Here is a 16,783-nt window from a genome sequence, read left to right on the forward strand (position 1 = left end):
AGGGCTCTGGGAGAGGGGTCGGGGCAGCCGCGGCGCCCCCCGGGAAGGGAGCCCTTCTCCGACACCCGGGGCGGCTGAGCGCCTCGGCCGGGCTGCAGGCAGGACGAGGCCTTCGGCGTCTTTCTCCTCCGATTGCCTCTGCCGCAGTTTGTTTCTGTCCCCGCCCCGGCACGTGGAAAGGGGCAGCTGCGGCATCGTGGCGAGTGCCCTCAGCTGAAGGTGTTGCGGGTACTAGCTCTCGATACTAGCTTCCCGAACAGCAACGTGTGCGTCACGGCCTGGGAGAGGGGGCGCGAACAGCCTGGCGAACTTCCCAACCCCTGACGTGGTTAAACACGCACAGAATCAAATCGGAACGAGGTTCGAGGTGGTTGCTACAGGAGTCTTTTGCTGCAGTTTTGACTACTCTTAAGGTTTGGAACCTCTGTGGAGACGCTCAACACTTGCCTGTACAAGCTACAGAGCACCCTGATCTGACTTTGCTGTTGGTCCTGCTTTGAGCAGAAGGTTGGACAGGTGGTCTCCAGAGGTCTCAGCCTAGATTCTCCCATGAGTGTACTGACAGCCTATAGGCCAGGTCTTTTCCACTTGCTCCCCTTTGCTAGGGGAGATAGGGGACGCCAAATACCAACCCCTTTGCATGCGGTTTGATACTTCTATGTGTGAGTCACTGTCATTTCTCCCAAACTGTGGAAGCTGGTGTGTGCTGAAATGGGGATCTTGTCCTCATGGACTGCTGGGGCCAGCTTTTGTGGTAAAGGAGGGACTAATGGCTGTAGGGTCAGCTGATCACTAGGGCACAGACTAGCTATTCTTTTAGTGGGACATCTTTTCAGCGTTGTATTTGTTTAGCGAGTCACACAACAAGCACTTGGTCTCTAAATGGGGGAGCTGCATTAGAAATATACTAATATATTGCAATAGAAATAACGAAATAGCAGGAGGTTAAAGCTTTTATTGCAATCCTAGGGATTAAAGTACGGAAGGACAAGACTCAGCTGACAGTCAGTGTGAAGAGATTTGTGAAGAAGCTTGAGAATATTTCAGATGACGAAGCTCAGGAGATCCTGGAAGAGAAGAACTATGTTGCTGCTCTTGGAATATGTGCCCAAGGTATTAGCAGGGGAAAACCTAACACAGCCATGACTTCAGGAGATTCTTGCAGTGTCAAGGTTGTACAATGTTGATGAAATTGCTTTTGAGGGCTGACTAGCTCTGGCTGTGCTTGTGGTAACAGGTAGAGGAGAGAATAATGATTCTAGGATTTTATTATGATATTTATGTCATAACAGCTGCAATATAAAGAGTCCTTTGAGCCAAATAGTAAAATGTTGCATTCCATCTTCCTTGGGTTGGGAATATATCAGTGCTTTTTAAATAGCTACAAGTAACATATCTTTTCACAGATCCAGTGGGAAATGGCTCAAGTGTGAGTGGTGGTGAAGTTTACTCATTCCAGACTCCCAAACGCTCCAGCAAAATGGCAGAGCTGGGTATGTTTTCCTCTTTCTTCTTTCATTCTTGCTCTGGCTATGGTCTTTTTCTGAGTACCCTGTTAACGTGATTTGTCACTTCTGTTTATTCAAAAGATACGTTTGCAGTATTTCAATAGCTTTTATCTGGCTCTGAATCAGTCTTCCTCAGAAACAAAAGCACAGGGCTAGGACAAAGCAAAGCCATGGTGGGGATAAGAAATACAGATAATAAAAAAACGCGTAAGAAAAAGTAGAAGTTTCTTAATGCTGGGAGAAAGTCTGCGTGTAAGTGCCAAAGGATGGCAGGGGTTTTATTTGTGTAACTTAGAAAGATATGAGAATAATTCATCATGTAGCAAAGAGTGAAAAAAGGCAGTATTAGCTTTGTGTGTAAGGGGATTTCTCCTACTCATACTGTCTGAGTGTGCTTGCTAGGCTAACTGTGGACTTAGGAGAAGCAAGCAGAAAGTGGCAGTTCTGGAGAGGGTAGGGTGTTGTTCAAATAAGATGCTTGAGTCCTGCTGCTACTATGTTTCTTCTCACTTGAAGACTCCTTGTGTGCCCAGCACCATCTGAACTTCATTAGTGTTTAGCTGTCACAGCTACTGATACATCCTACAAAGGATGATCCAAGGGAGAGGGGTCATCCTTCTGTATCGCTATATAGAAACTGGTTTCCGTACCTCTTTACTTCTCCTCTGGGCTTCTGCTGTGCTTTGGGAAGTTGTGTGTTTCTTACACCTCCTTCTGCAGCAGGGTAGGTTTCACTGGTGCTCCCTCCTGGAGCCGTGACTCAGTTTGAAAACTGAGGCAAGTCATACAGTGGAAGGCTGGTTTTCTTGAGGGAGTGTTAGCAGGATACGGGGGCCTTCCATATTCAGATCAGTGATTCAACTTCAGCTTGTGCTGATAAGTAGTAGAAAGAGGTAAACAGAATACAAGAACCCACCTCCTGGGGAACTGATGTGTTTGCTATACCTAATGCTCTACTATATCCAGTTGAGCAGTTTTAAAGGACTAAGTGAGCATGACCAAACATTGCTCTGATAAGAAGACATGTGGTCTCCCAGGGAGCAAAGCATGCTTTGCCATTGCCTCAGCTATACTTGTAAAATGAATTAACTGAGGAGTTCAGTCTTTGAAAATCTTTGTTAAGGATAACATTCACCATTAGGGTTAGAAAAAAAATGGAAGTATCTGGTGCACTTCCTGAAATAGCTAGGAAATTAATACTTAGTGTTTCAGATGTATGGCTCCATGGCTGACTAGCCAGAGCTGGGAGTTTTGTACCTGACATGTGAAACTTCTTCCCTTCCCCCTATTTCCTACAGCCGCTGAATTAGCCCAGACACCAGGACAGAGTGTTGCACCTGATCACTCTGAGTGCCCTGAGAAGACAGCCAAAACCCCTCAAAGCAGCAGTAAGTCCTGTGATGCTTTGGGGAACTGAAGCTGAGTGAATGGGGGTTATGTTTCTATTTGGGTGGTGGAGTGGATGCTTGAGTACCAGCTTCTGTCATGCTTGAGTATTTTAGTCAGCTTAACATTGTAGACTGAACTGCTTGGTATGCATGGCCTCTGGTTCACCTGGGTGTCAGATCTTTTATTCTGCCCTGCTGCTGTAGAGAAAACAGGAACTTCTCTCTCATCTGTTGCTGTGACACTTAATGATTTCCTCTGTGTTCAACAGAAATGCTTGCACTTGAGAGAGTTATGAGTTGGGCTGATGTGTTGAGCACCAAATGGGTAGGATTGTGTGGGTGTTCATGTGTAAATTCACACTTTGTTATATAATATTCGACCACCCAATGCTGTAGGGAGAAATACAGGTGGGAGAAGTCAGTGCAGGTCAACACTGGCAAGAGCATGATACTTTGTGCTCAGAAATGGAGTCTGATGTGCCCAGGGAGAGGCCATCAGCTCATTTTTCAGCCTCTTCCCTCCTGCTGATGGTCTCCCAAACCTGTGACCAGAATTAAAAGCTGCCTTCTGTGGTAATAACATTGACTGTCTTTGTTCTCTTCTTGCCTACCTGTGAGGAACTAGAGGCTTCCCTCATAGGATTAACCACCCAGGGAGCTGATATTCTGGTGCAGTGTACCTTTGAATAGCGAATGCCTGTTTTTCTAAAGGACCATCTTGTACCACTGTTGAAAATATGCAGTACTCTGAACAATGCTGTTTCTTGCTTTGCAGAACGTTCAGGTTCAAACAAAGTGCAGCAGAGGGTGAGTGATGACTCTACCTTGCTTGGGGGTTTTTTTGGTTTTTTCTTTTTACTTTTAAAACTTGAACTGGCCAATTACTACAGTTCTGGAAAGGAAGGACCTTGAAAAGCCTCATCCACAGTACAGATGTCTCTCCTAATCCAACTGGGCAGGATTAACTCAAGTGAGAACCAGAGCTACCATTAATCAGGACTATGGGATTTAGGGTCAGTGGGCAATAGTGGGTTTGACAGCTTAATTAGCATGGGTCGAGACTATTTCCTTGCATCACACAAATGAGGATGTTAGACAATCACTTAATATGCAGTTTAGCTTTCCAGTCATAGCTTTCCAGTTTCTCATCAAAGGAAGAAACAGCCTTGATTGTAAGGAGTGCTGTTAGAACAGGAATTCAAGAACTGTGGTGGTGTTCAGTTTCTTACTGTAGCATTGGTTTATAAAAAATAAATTGTCACAATGGGGGGATGTAAGTTGATGTTGTCTTTTGTGATGCTACAGAGAGGCACAGTCCAGAACTGCCAGTTGTGGTGGTTATAAAGAGAGTGCTGTGAAACAGTTGGCTTTCTAAAATGGTATAGCATCATACTAGAAATGTGTGCGCAGCTTTTCTGGTATAAGGTTCCAGGATGAGATATGCCTGTAAGAGATGCTGTTTTGGGATGCCATATTCACTCCTTGATGATTTCACATCCACTTTGACAGGATTAACAAAAGCGTTTCCTAAATATTACAGACTCGATCTGGTGTCCGAGTCAGGTGTGTGCTTTACACTTATGTAAGGAAGATGTGCCACTACCACTTGATGAGCCCAGGCAGCTTGGATTCTCTCTGCTGTACTTCTTCTGGGCTTAGTATTCTGAGTGGTCTTCTGTCATTCTGGTCGTTGTTTTCATAGTGGACTTCCAAATGACTTTGAGTAGACAGTGTGATGTGGAAGGTGACTGCTCTGGGGAGCCGAAGCATTTCCAGTTTGTCATTGCTTCGGTTTGACTCTTCCTGAGGGGCCAAGATTGGCATCTTGGTTGGAGAATTCAGAGTTTTCTACCCTCCATCTCGGGACATTAGTTGAAAGAATTAAGCCCCTTTTGGAACCTGATCCTGCCCCCTGTAGCTCTGAATGGCAAAACAAGAACTCTCCGTACTTATTGCCTTTGCTTTCCCAGTTTCTTGTGGGCTGAAATAGCTTGGAAATGTAACCTGATTCTACTCTTTGCTTGGCAGAGGGCTGTTTTGAGGAGATATGTTTCTTCTTCTAATGCATGTTTTTTCTTTGCAGTTACAGAGTAAAAAGAAAGAATATGTGGCTACCACACCTTACAGACTCAGAAAGAGGCTAGCAGGTAAAGATCAACCTTTGCAGTCAGCTCCCACAGTCACTGAGGCACTGTGTTCAGAGGCGAGTGTTTCTCCTGGTGGGCTTCTGCCTGTAGCAGTAGTCTGACTGGAGCAATCTGATTCATCCTGCAGAGAGTGTAGAAATGTCCTTAAGGAAGTCTGTGTAGACCTTTTCCCTACAACAGATTGCTACTTAGGTAAGGGGTGGAAGGGTTAGAAACACTAAGTTGCTGAACTTCAGTAACATGATCAAAAGAGACAAAACTCTCAGTAATCTAACCTATGCTGACACTTATGTGTGGCACAATTGCTTGGACCAAGTTATAAAACTTTTTGATGATGGCTGGAACATTCATGGTAATGTATTTCCAATAACTGGTTGGCTATATGTGCTCAAAATGAAGGCAGAGGAGAGTTTAGTGCATGGCGTTTCATGTTCTGTTTCTTCTTTTGTGTTGAGAGACCAAGACTGAGCCAGATTCCGTCTGTTTGCTAACAGAGGTCTTTTACAAAACCTTTTTTGCAGAGTGTGACCCAGAAAATACTCAGCTTGCATGATTGGCATTCGGGAAAACCGGTGTAGAGATGCTAAGAGAAATAGGGAATTCCATTGTCCATTTTTAGTCACTTTTTATGGTAGGATTATGTTTCTTACTTGGTATCAAGGAGCAAGCTTTACTAAACAACAATTTGTGAACCTAGAACTGGGAAAGAAATGGCTATGTGTCTGCAGTCCTCTTCAGCATTGATTTTACTTTTCTGTGAAATATATTTAGGAATCATATGCTTGAAAAACATCTAGAAAATGTATGTGAGAGAGTGAGATGGTGCAAAATGTGTTCTGTGTAAGAAGCCGTTGCTAGCTTTTAACCTTAAATTTATGCTTTAGCTCCAGATCCCTATTTAGAAAGTGAGAGTGAATATTCTGCTTCCTGCTCAGAGGAGGAGGATGAGGAAGACCAGAAAGAAGTCAGCACTGTTTTATCAGGTCGAAAGACCCCAGCAAAAACTAAGGCTCTGTCTACGCCTCCTCCCAGAAACACCCTAGCCAAAAAAATTAAGGAGGACAAGATGGTGAGTGTGCAGAAAATATACCCCTGAGCTAGCAAGCGTGAAGGGATGTTTAGTGACAATAAGCTGTCAGTGACCACACCTAACTATGAGGAAGAACTGCTAGACTCATTTCAAATCAAACCAGCTGGGTTGGCTTTTGCTGTACTTCTGAGCAATCCCTGTTGGACAGGCATCATGTGAGCCTGTGGGCTAATCCAGTCTGTATCCTCAGCAGCTCCAGAAGAAGTTCTAAGACATCCATGAAGCAGGAGACCTTGTACTGAGAAAGGATGAAGAAATTGACTCCTATAGCACCAGAAGAAGCACACGTTACTTTCTGGCTTGGTGTTCAGCTTCATTTTCTGATTTCCTTCCAGCACCAGGGATCCCCACACGCCCTTAGAATTATTGCTATGTTCTGCTCTCTCAGAATCTCTTTTCTGTCTCTGTCTTCAGGAAAGAACCATCTGACTAGGTTAGCTTTGGCAGAATGCTACTGTAGAAGCCATTTTTGCAAATACCTTCTGGCTTTCTATTCATCCTTGCTCTATGTCTCATATTGACTGACTTCAGACATGTTTGTGGGTGCAAAGGGAGAGGGGTAACTTGATAGCAGGAGGAGTGTGGCTGATCTTGCTGTCCCTTTTTAGAGCAACCTGGTGGAGGAATACTTTGAAGCTCACAGTAGTTCCAAAGTGCTCACTTCGGACCGAACGCTGCAGAAGTTGCGGAAAAGACGACTGAATCAGGTACATCTCATAGTGAATCACAAAACTTTTGGAGCTTTTGATTTCTCTGATGAAGATTTCCCTCATCAAAACTTCCTGATATTGCTATTTTCACGTTATTTCTGCTGATTACATTCTCAGTGGTAACACTGATTTAGGTAGCGTTTTAAGTATTAGGTCTCTACTGCTGCTCTGAGCAGGGACAGTGCCCAGTTGTTTGAACCTGAGACAGCAGGGAAAATGCAGGGAGAAGGCACTATGAGGTGAGCAGATAGATCAAAGCTGCAGTTACCAGAACAGGTTAAAGTTTGCTTTTGGGGGAGGAGAAGAGGGAGAAGCAGAGTTGTAGAGACCTGCCTTAAAAATTCTCACCAAAACAGCATTTTTATCAATGAAATGCTTAGGGGAATTACAAGCTGTCTTGACTATTTATGTGTAGAGGAAATGGAGAGAGTCCAGCATTATTGGGTCAAGCCACGTGCAGGACTGGGACAGCTCTAAATGTCACCTAGTTTGTGAAATGCGCTTTGTCCCCTTCCAGTTCCTAGGAGCCAGGAACGGTCTAATTGTGGTGACTGAATTACTGTATTTTTTTTTTCTAATATGCCACTTCTACAAGACCATTCAAAGCAAGTAATTGCACCCTACAGAGACAGGTACACAAGGACAGGTTCCAGGGAAGCGTGTAAAATACTTGCAGCTCTCATGTGTATGACTGCTTTTTGCACCCATCTGTGTTTTAAAAGATGGCATATATGCAGATTGCCTGATGCCTGCTGTGGTCTGGAATTGCTACCCAAAGAAACATCTGGATTCTTAACAATTTCTTTCATAACAGCTCTGGAAGGAAATCAAGGCTTTCAGTATTAAATCTACTGCTGGCTCCAAAGAAATTGAAGGCTTAGCAGTTCTGTCTCTCAATGCTTTATGTTTGTCTGGTACATTGCAGCTGTCTTTGTGTTCTTTCCAGAGTAAACTGTCTTCTACTGCAAGGGAGTGGAAAGCAAAGCTGTTAAAATTGAAGAGAAAGGGAGGCCAGTGTAGATTTGATGCCATTTGTCATGCTGCTGTGCTGTTTAAACATCAACATTCCAGCATATCTTTAAAGCTGAATTAATCCTTTGATTCTTGATGCTTTTGAAATAATACTTTTTCTACATTTAGCTGTCAGCTGCAAATTATTTCCTTTCTGCTGTTATTTCTTTTTTAAGATGACGTTTGTGAGCATTCTCTTGTAGTGACAAAACACCTGAACTATCGCTAAGCATGTCAATTGGAGCCCTTGCTCCTGTGAGCAGGGTTGTGATGTTGGTATCTTCCTGGTACAGTGCTTGGTGCTGTGTAAGCTCTGAGTGTGTCCATTATTTCAGTAGCGGTTTTCCCATACTCAGCAGGAAGAGATAAAACACAGTGCAATATCGGCTCTAGTCCTAGTCTGGCTGCCATTTCCCATAATAAGGTTACTTAATCTCTGCTTTGTTTCTCCAGTAGCAAAACTGTCCTTACAGGGGTCTTCATGGAAAAAAACACAAATTGAGCGCGCCGTCAGTGAAAACTACTCTGCCCCTACTAGAGAGCATGCTAGAGGGGTATTTGTAAGGACCCCAGATATATGTATTGTTTTTTCTCAGCTTTGAATGACTGTCATCTTCTCTCTTTCTCAACACAGCAAACACTGCATGACATTTTGAAAAAAGCTCCCCTTGCCTATGCTGCTGAAATTAAAGAGCTAAACCAGCAACACGAATCCCTGTTTTCCAAGTGGATGCTCCAATTACAGTAAGTATCCAATGAGAATCACTGAAGAAGCCTAGTAAACAGGCGCTGCCAGTAAACTTACCCTCATGTCAACAACGTCCTGTGGATGAGTTAAGGAGTGACTTTTTTTCTTTGATTGATTGCTTAAATTTGAAGTTAGGTGACATTAATTTAGTACAATGTTTCCTGTAGACCAAATCATATCTGACTAACTCCTTGAACTGAATGCCTGAAGTGAAATGAGGCTGCATTCTGCCTAGCTAGTTTGTCTCTGCCTCTGTAAACCAAGCTAGAGGGCAATCACAAACAGGGAACGTGAATAATGAGAAAACAGGGAACATGAATGATGAGAACAGTGTCGTTTGTGAACAATCAGTTTTGCTTACGGCAGCGTAGTTGGTAGTGAGTAGCCCACCACTGATTTCTTCAGTATGTGGCTATTCCCAGTGGTGTAGCAGTTAACTTTGAATGCCTATGGCACCTAGTGATCTAGGCACAAAGAAACCTTAATGCTGTTGGAAACATTAGCAGTATAAATTTTATCTGGGTTTGTGTGTATCTTCATGGGAAGGAGAAAAGAGTAAGCATCCGGGAAAGCAAATGTGGAACTATAGAGAGCTGTGAGATTCTGAAGCGCCTTAGAGAAGGCAGGCCACCAGCTCTGAAGTTAAGTGCTGAGGCAGGAGCAGATGTTGGTGAGGAGAAAGCCCCTTGGAAGCTTTGTAAGGGAGTGGAGTATAAAGAAATGTGTGGTCCATGGGAAGTGACAGAGCATATGAAAAAGACATTAGCTTTGAAAGTTGGAGAGTTGCAAGAGGAGGAGTTCTCTGTGACTCGGTGATCTGGGCAAATGGTTAGAGATGTATGTGGCAGGGTAGAAGGAACAAATCCGTAGATGATACTGAAGTCAATGACAGTTGTTGAACACCTTACCTTTGCCCAATGCTATTTGAGTGACCTGATACTCTTCTTTCTGGTCAAGATGATGCTTTTCCTGCTTCTCAAAAATAAACAAAGCTTTGTGATTCCCTACCATGTTGTCTTTGTGCTTTCCTGCCTCTTTCTCTGTGGAACAATTCGGATAAGAAAGAGATACGAGAATAGTTTAATTTTGCTTTGAAATTGCACCTGCGGATCAGAGTAGAAAACCACTATGAAGGCTTGCTTTTTTTCTTGTAATTGCTGTGACCCGTGGTAAAGGTTTAATATAATCAGTGGTGAGGGGGTGAATGTTACTGGTTACTCTTTGTTATCTGAAGTTGCAGATCTAGTCTCATATTCTTGGATAATACCATTTTCTTCCATAGATGTTTTGCTAAATTTGTGGGCCTCCAGGCTGCTAAAAAGCTTCTTTTACTAGGATGCACGTGCCACATGTCAGGTTCCTTGCAGCTAACCGTATTTGTCAGCTGTGAGCTGAAGGTAAACCTGGAGTTGATGAAATATGAAATTTTTTGAGGCAAGATTGCAATGGATCATTTTGCTTAATGAATGTATGAACCTAAAAAGGGGCTTGTACTTTTTTGATTCAGTGTATTTGCTCATTTTTCTGCAGCTTGGGTTTCAATATTGTGCTTTATGGACTGGGCTCAAAGCGTGATTTGTTAGAGAAGTTTCGCACCTCTGTGCTCCAGGATTCTGTTCACCTTGTGGTTAATGGATACTTCCCCAGCATCACTGTGAGATCCGTAAGTGTGGGAAAAGCTTATGGGTTTATCTAATCATCCTGTGTTACAGATACCTCTAAAGCCTTTCAATGTAAAATGTTAAGGAAACCTGCTGCATCCTATAGCAGCAGACTCTTGAATGAAGAGCAGTTCCTCTCTCTCTTTTGAGACTTTAAAGAAATTAGCCCATGCATTTTCCAAGGAATTGCAGTAATTGCCGTCATTAATAGATACTCATCAGTCTAAAGCCTTATTTTCTGTCACTGTTTTGAAAAGGGGTAGAATTTTTTGGTTTATGTTGACTGTTTTGGGGATTTGATGGTAAAAATCAGATTACCTCCCTCATGACAGTCAAGGGCTCACTTTCAGATTTTCTGCACTAGGTCCTTCAGTGCCAGAGCCCTTCAGAAGGGACTGCGATTTTCTTTTTCAGATTCTCAACTCCATCACAGAGGAGGTACTGGACCATATAGGGACCTTCCGCAGCCCCCTTGACCAACTTGAATTCATCATTAAAAGGTTTAAAGAAGGTAAAATGACTAACTTTTTACTTAAAAACGTTAGAGTCCACTTCCTGTTAGGAGACCCTGGACATTTTCTTTCCTCATAGTTTTCGTATGTGCAGTTACAGTTTCTTAGTTTATTGTAGCTAGTATACTTTCTTGCTTGTAATTTATGCCACATATATGAAAACATATATGCACCAGAAATATATACGTACATGATCCCAAGCTGTTACCTCAGTAGTGTTTCACACACTAAGTTCTCTAGAAGGGGAAGGAGGAAGGCACGAGTGCTCTAACAAGACAGAGGCTCCTCAACCCTTTGGCAAACTGAAATGCTCATCTCTCTCTTGCGTTTAGCACAGTGCCTTTGTGCTTTATTTACACAGTGTTTCTGTAGCCACGTGTTTCCTGGTGGAAGACAGGATAGGTAAACTCCAGCTACATGAGCGAAGATGGTTCTTAGTGGCTGCTTGAGGACATGATATAAACCTTGCTGAAATCAACAGAACGAAGAACTTGCAAACAATTTGGAATGACAGTTGTTGACAGATATCGAGTCCTTTGAGCTCCTCTGGAAAATCATGGCCTGAGGGTCTTTCCATAAATTTCAGTATAGGCTGGATTAAGGCTTAAATGTACATGGTTTAGTGGAATGGTCATTTAAATTTAATATACGCAAATACTGACATTAAGATGAAATAAAAGACAGCAGTGTCAAACAAGCAGGTTAGAATTGGGTTCAAAAGCAAAATTAAACAGGTATTGCCACACAGAATGCTTGCTGAATTCTTTTTGAATGTCCGTTTTACTGCTTGTGTATACATACACAAATTGCCATGGAATCTTAATTGTGCATGGTGTTGGTGTTTAAGTGTTTACATTCTGTTTTCCATCATTACCTTATGAGTATTGCTGGTGAGACTAAGTGAAAAAGACTGATTAACGACGGTACCCACCTGAATCTACATAAATCAGTCTTGTGTAGTACACTATAGCTGATCTGACTGGGAGTCTGAGGAACCTTTGGTCTCCATTGGCAGCCAAGTATGTATTCATTTGCACAAAAATTGGCTACTGTTCTAGAATTGTTTCTGGACTCAGGAAATAGTTGTTCCCAGGGACAAGTACAGCAGCAACAAGCTAGCTGGAAATTTTAACATCTACCATTTGCATTACCCAAGCTAATATTTTGTAACTTCCTTTGAGGACTCAGTGGGAAAGATTTCCAATGAAGTTAGTATGCTTTGGATCCAACCCTGAACAGAAGATGCATTTCCATTGTGTGAGGAGGAGCTTAAGGATCCTAGTCATGTAACTCAAAAGCAGCTGAACAAACTGCGTAGACTTCTATCCTAAAATACATTTGAACAACCTTGAATCGCAGGACTAAAAGTCATAGCTAAAAGGGCAATTCCTGGTAAAGCCATGAGCAAGTGGAAAGTGGATTATAAAAGAAAAGCTTAAACTGCAAAAAGAACTGTAGCTGTGATGAGAACTGCAATACAGTGAATTGAGAAAAAGCCTTTTAGGTGCTCAGAAACACCAAGTGTGGGATAGAGATCAAAGCAAGCTGTACAAGGAAAGTTATTTGATATTGGAGTGATGAATATGGAGCCTGATGGAATAGACTTGTCCTAGGCTGCACTGGGAATGGGAAACCACTTTGTGTGCAGTTTCTTTGATTGGTTCTCTGCTGTTTTTTTCTGACCTTGCAGATTCATCTTTAGAGCTCTATGTCCTCATTCATAACCTGGACAGCCAGATGTTGAGAGGAGAAAGAAGTCAGCAGATCCTTGCACAGTTATCCTCTCTGCCTAGCATTTACCTCATTGCCTCTATCGATCACATCAATGCTCCTCTCAGTGAGTCCCCTTGGGCCTGATGTAGCAGAGAGAAGAATCTGTGTTCTACTTTGGGGCTACTGAGCATGTTTCATAAGCTCATGTATTACTGTTGGTGTGCAAAATAGATCTGGTGATGTACGTATGGTGGTAGCAGCTAGAAGCCCCGATTGGGACCGTGGCTGTGTTGAACCAAAACTGTACAAAGATACTGATAACTACCAGTCACTGATCATAATATACAAATAGACTCCAAGCTTCTGGCAGCCTTTGATTTAGGGACTTACTGAAATGAAGATTGGCTGTTATATCTGTCATTGCATCTAAACAATTTTGTTTATCAGCCAGAAATTCTTTGCACACTGCTGACTCTGGAAGGATTTACAGTATATCTGTGAAGCTGGTATGAAAAAGGGATGTGTGCAAATGTTTTGTTGCAGAGAATTTGTCTTGCTTGAGCGGCAAGTATCTGGGTGTATGTACTGTGAATTTCACAAGCATACATTGTTTCCTCAAAGCCTACAGTAGAACTAAGTACATTTTAATGTTGCTTATTTAACTCCTTAGAAAAGCTAAATCTCCCAATTCTGTCTGCTCTTTCTTTTCTCTCTGTCTAGTGTGGGATCAGGCAAAGCTAAGCCTCTACAACTGGCTTTGGTATGAAACAACCACATTTAGTCCTTATGTGGAAGAAACGTCTTACGAGAACTCGCTTTTAGTACAACAGTCTGGATCTTTGGCTTTGAGCTCCCTAACACATGTCCTGCGCAGTCTCACTCTCAATGCCAGGTAAGACACTGTTATACTTCACAGTAGCACTTGCTGAGGATTCAGTCCTTACTAGGTTACTCTGGTCTACACCTAGCAGGAGGCAATCCCTGTTTTCTGACAACAATGTTCAAGATGAAGATGGTAGGACCTGGGTTCCAGCTGATTGGTTACTTTAAATGAACAGCGTTTGGATAGCAAGCCTTGTCCAGTGATGAAATTCATGCACAAATGGTCATGAGGGAAAAATCAGTTAATATTTTCTAATGGTGGGGTTTTTTGGGTTTGGGTGGGTTGGGTTTTTTTTTCCTTTTTATTTTCCCCTCTCCTCTTTTCACTTAGGGGGATATTCAGACTGCTTGCTCAGTACCAGCTGGAGAACAAGGACAACCCATCTTATCCAGGTATGTACCCACCTTTTCTCATCTGTTTGAGGTGTTGCCATTGCCAGGTCAGTCACAGCGGCACTGGATTTTGGTATGCAGGTTGCATCACCAGCAACAGAAGCGCTGTAACTATTGGCTCAGTGAGACTCAGTGGTGTAGACTGTCTTTTTAGTGGTACTGTGTCTGACTCTGATAGGAAATCAATAGACTGGCTGGTTCTGAAGGACCTCCTCTTACTGTTGTCTGCTTTGACGTTTAGACATGACTGAGACCATTCATGGGGGACTGTGGAGTTAAAAATTTAAAATAAAGGAAGAATATGAATTTGCATAACTAGCATTTAAAGGACCAGGGAAAGACAGGAGAGTCTGTTCCTATGCGGCTCCTATCTAAGTGACTTCTGATGTGTCCCTGCTTTCTAGGATACATGTGGAATATTCTGTCACTGTCTCTAACAGGTGCTGCAAGGGATATGAAGAACATGTTAATGGTAAAGAAAGTTGGAAGTAAGATAGAGGAGTTGGAAATTAAGAGAGATTAACCATGTTGGGAAGTGCATTTAAAGTGCTATTAAAATTTCATTAGGCAAACAGGGTGACTGGAACGTTAATTCAGCTGTTTTCCATTAATTACTGAAATATTAGCTTGGCTGTATACTTGAAAGAAGCGATGATGTTACTGTAGCCACTGTGGTCTAAGCCAAAGCAAGATTTGTAGGTGGAGATAATATGTGGTGTTAGACCTGGAAAAATCTGTCAATCTTACCACTTCAATTCCTTGTTCTCGCCTTTTTCTATCTCCAGGGCTGTCTTTCCAAGACTTCTACCAGCAGTGTCGAGAGGCTTTCCTTGTGAACAGTGACCTGACACTCAGGGCACAGCTGACAGAATTCAGGGACCACAAGCTCATCCGGACCAAGCGTGTGAGTTGGGGGAAGAAGATAATTCTGGGTATTCAGCCACCTTAAACAAAGAAGATGCTTACTTGCTACTAAGTATCCCTAAGACACCACTTTGCAGCTCACAGTGAGGCTGTATGGTTTGAAGCACCTAGGAACTAGCAAAGGGATGAAATTCTGTAATTGCAGCTCTTTCCACGCCTCCAATTTGAGGGATAGGGGGCTGTAAAAATGCAGTGTGCTTTGGTTACTCGGCAACCTACAGGTCTCTTCTTCCTGAAGACCTTGAGAAGTAATGGACTCTGGAGCCTGCCAGTCTGCTTCCAATAGTTACCTGTATTTGCACGAGGGAAGAATGCAGGCTAGTCCTAATAACGAGGCAGTATAGCAGTACTAGATATGGGAACACAGTGTTGAGGAGCTGTGTAGTATCAGACTAGCATAGCTCACCAGAAGATTTCTCATATACTGACTTTTCTCAGTATTTGTGCATTTCCAGTGTTGCTCTAGTGAAATATTCCTGGTTTTTAGCAATGTAGTCTTTCTGAATGCTGGCCAGCTTTCACTCAGACTGCAAATAACAGTAAGCGTTGCAGTGCTGTCTAGTGGCTTGCATTGCACTGTGCACTGGTGTTAACAGAATGTGTATGCATGTCTGTTCTCAGGGAGCTGATGGTGTGGAATACTTATTAATTCCTGTAGATGACAGTACCTTGACTGACTTCTTAGAGAAAGAGGATGAAGATGTATAACGTCTCTGTTCTCAAAGCATCTACGGCAATTGCTCTCAAGGGCTGCTGGAGAGGGGCCTATACTCAGATCTCTCTTCCTCCAACCCCAAGGCTGCTGGACTACTTACTGAACTGTAGTAATTGTAATGAACCATGCTCGTTGTTGAACTACTTCAGGTAGTTTGGAATGATGACTTCCGTAAGCAAGGCATCTCTTGCTCTGTAGTTAGATTTGTCCGCTTTGTCTCTTAGCTCAGATGATGCCTTCTTCATATCTATGCAGCCAACCTTACAGCCAGAAAAACAAACTCGGTAAGATTGTGCCTTCTGCTCTCTACCTCACCAGACATGAGGGTTTGATTGGAGCAGTTTACTTGGGAAGTGCAAATTGCGAGACGGTCAGAGCTTTAGTTTGTACTAGTGTTGCAACTTTTCTCAGCTGAGTGCTTTCCAGTACTCCTTTACCAGTTAGACAAGACTAGCTTCCAGTGTATGAAGAAGCCAAGATTTATAATGCTAAGAGACCCGCCTTGACTGCATGAGGAAAGGAGAATGCTAGTGGGTTTGGGACACTGTGGGTAACTTATTAAATTTGGGCAATAGGACTGAAGGACTTGCCCCAAACCCAAATCCTTTTATAAGAAGATTTAGATAATCAAAATTGTGATGGACTCAAGTCATTGCCTGTTGGTAAGGGTGAGAGGATCCAGCTTCTTTCATCTACTTTCCAAGTTGCAATCCAGGAATATGAAGAGGCTGAGAAGTTTTTTTTGTTTATTTTTTAAAAGCTTGATTGTATATATGTATTTTTTACATCAGGAGTGTCCACTGATCCTGGAGGAGGCCTTAAATGCCACTTATAAGCTCTCCCTTTTTTTTAAGCCGTTAGAGGTTGGGAGACTGCTGAAGTTTGACAGGTTTTCTTCACTTTTTTTTCTCAGGTATGTGGGAGTAAGCCCTATAATTCCATCAACTGTAGTCTGCCAGCCAGACTTCAGGGACTCTGTATGTCTGATATTTGGTAGCTGTGTTACAGCTCAATGTTGTAATAATTCAAATCAATCAAATAAAGTACTTTATTAATTTTCATTAGCTTGTCTTGTCTTCCACAATCTTTTTCTTATAGGAAGATAGAGATCCTTCTGGCAGTTGTGTGAAAGCCTCATTTTCATTATTATGTCAAATATCTATGCAAATCCTCATGCAGTGTGCAGAAAATTTCAAACTAATTAGTAAAAATATTTTATGGTTTCTTATATGGTTATCAAAATTAAAAATAGTTTGCCTGTCTTTTAATACCAGTATATAGCTTTTGAAGAGAACCAAATCATCACATGGAATAATATTGTTACCTGGTCTACCCCTCACTGACAGAAGCAACAGACAGAGGTTTACACCCTGACTTTTGT

General features: G+C 42.5%; 1 protein-coding gene across 1 annotated transcript in view; it reads left to right on the forward strand.

The window, feature by feature from the left end:
• Positions 1-16,440, forward strand: part of ORC2 (origin recognition complex subunit 2) — a gene marked incomplete at its 5' end in the record, with an annotated part of 16,647 nt that extends 207 nt beyond the window's left edge. The window contains 15 exons of the mRNA XM_009284711.2: positions 970-1,113; positions 1,407-1,493; positions 2,807-2,896; positions 3,672-3,703; positions 4,980-5,043; positions 5,928-6,112; positions 6,742-6,840; positions 8,489-8,598; positions 10,133-10,265; positions 10,678-10,774; positions 12,466-12,612; positions 13,209-13,380; positions 13,702-13,763; positions 14,549-14,667; positions 15,309-16,440. Of these exons, the coding sequence (XP_009282986.1) occupies positions 970-1,113; positions 1,407-1,493; positions 2,807-2,896; positions 3,672-3,703; positions 4,980-5,043; positions 5,928-6,112; positions 6,742-6,840; positions 8,489-8,598; positions 10,133-10,265; positions 10,678-10,774; positions 12,466-12,612; positions 13,209-13,380; positions 13,702-13,763; positions 14,549-14,667; positions 15,309-15,395 (1,628 nt within the window). The remainder of the gene's footprint in view (positions 1-969; positions 1,114-1,406; positions 1,494-2,806; positions 2,897-3,671; positions 3,704-4,979; positions 5,044-5,927; positions 6,113-6,741; positions 6,841-8,488; positions 8,599-10,132; positions 10,266-10,677; positions 10,775-12,465; positions 12,613-13,208; positions 13,381-13,701; positions 13,764-14,548; positions 14,668-15,308) is intronic.
• Between the last annotated feature and the right edge of the window lie 343 nt (positions 16,441-16,783).

The sequence above is a fragment of the Aptenodytes forsteri genome, unplaced genomic scaffold (assembly GCF_000699145.1).
Source record: "Aptenodytes forsteri isolate BGI_AS27 unplaced genomic scaffold, ASM69914v1 Scaffold183, whole genome shotgun sequence".
In the NCBI taxonomy this organism is placed as follows: Eukaryota; Metazoa; Chordata; class Aves; order Sphenisciformes; family Spheniscidae; genus Aptenodytes; species Aptenodytes forsteri.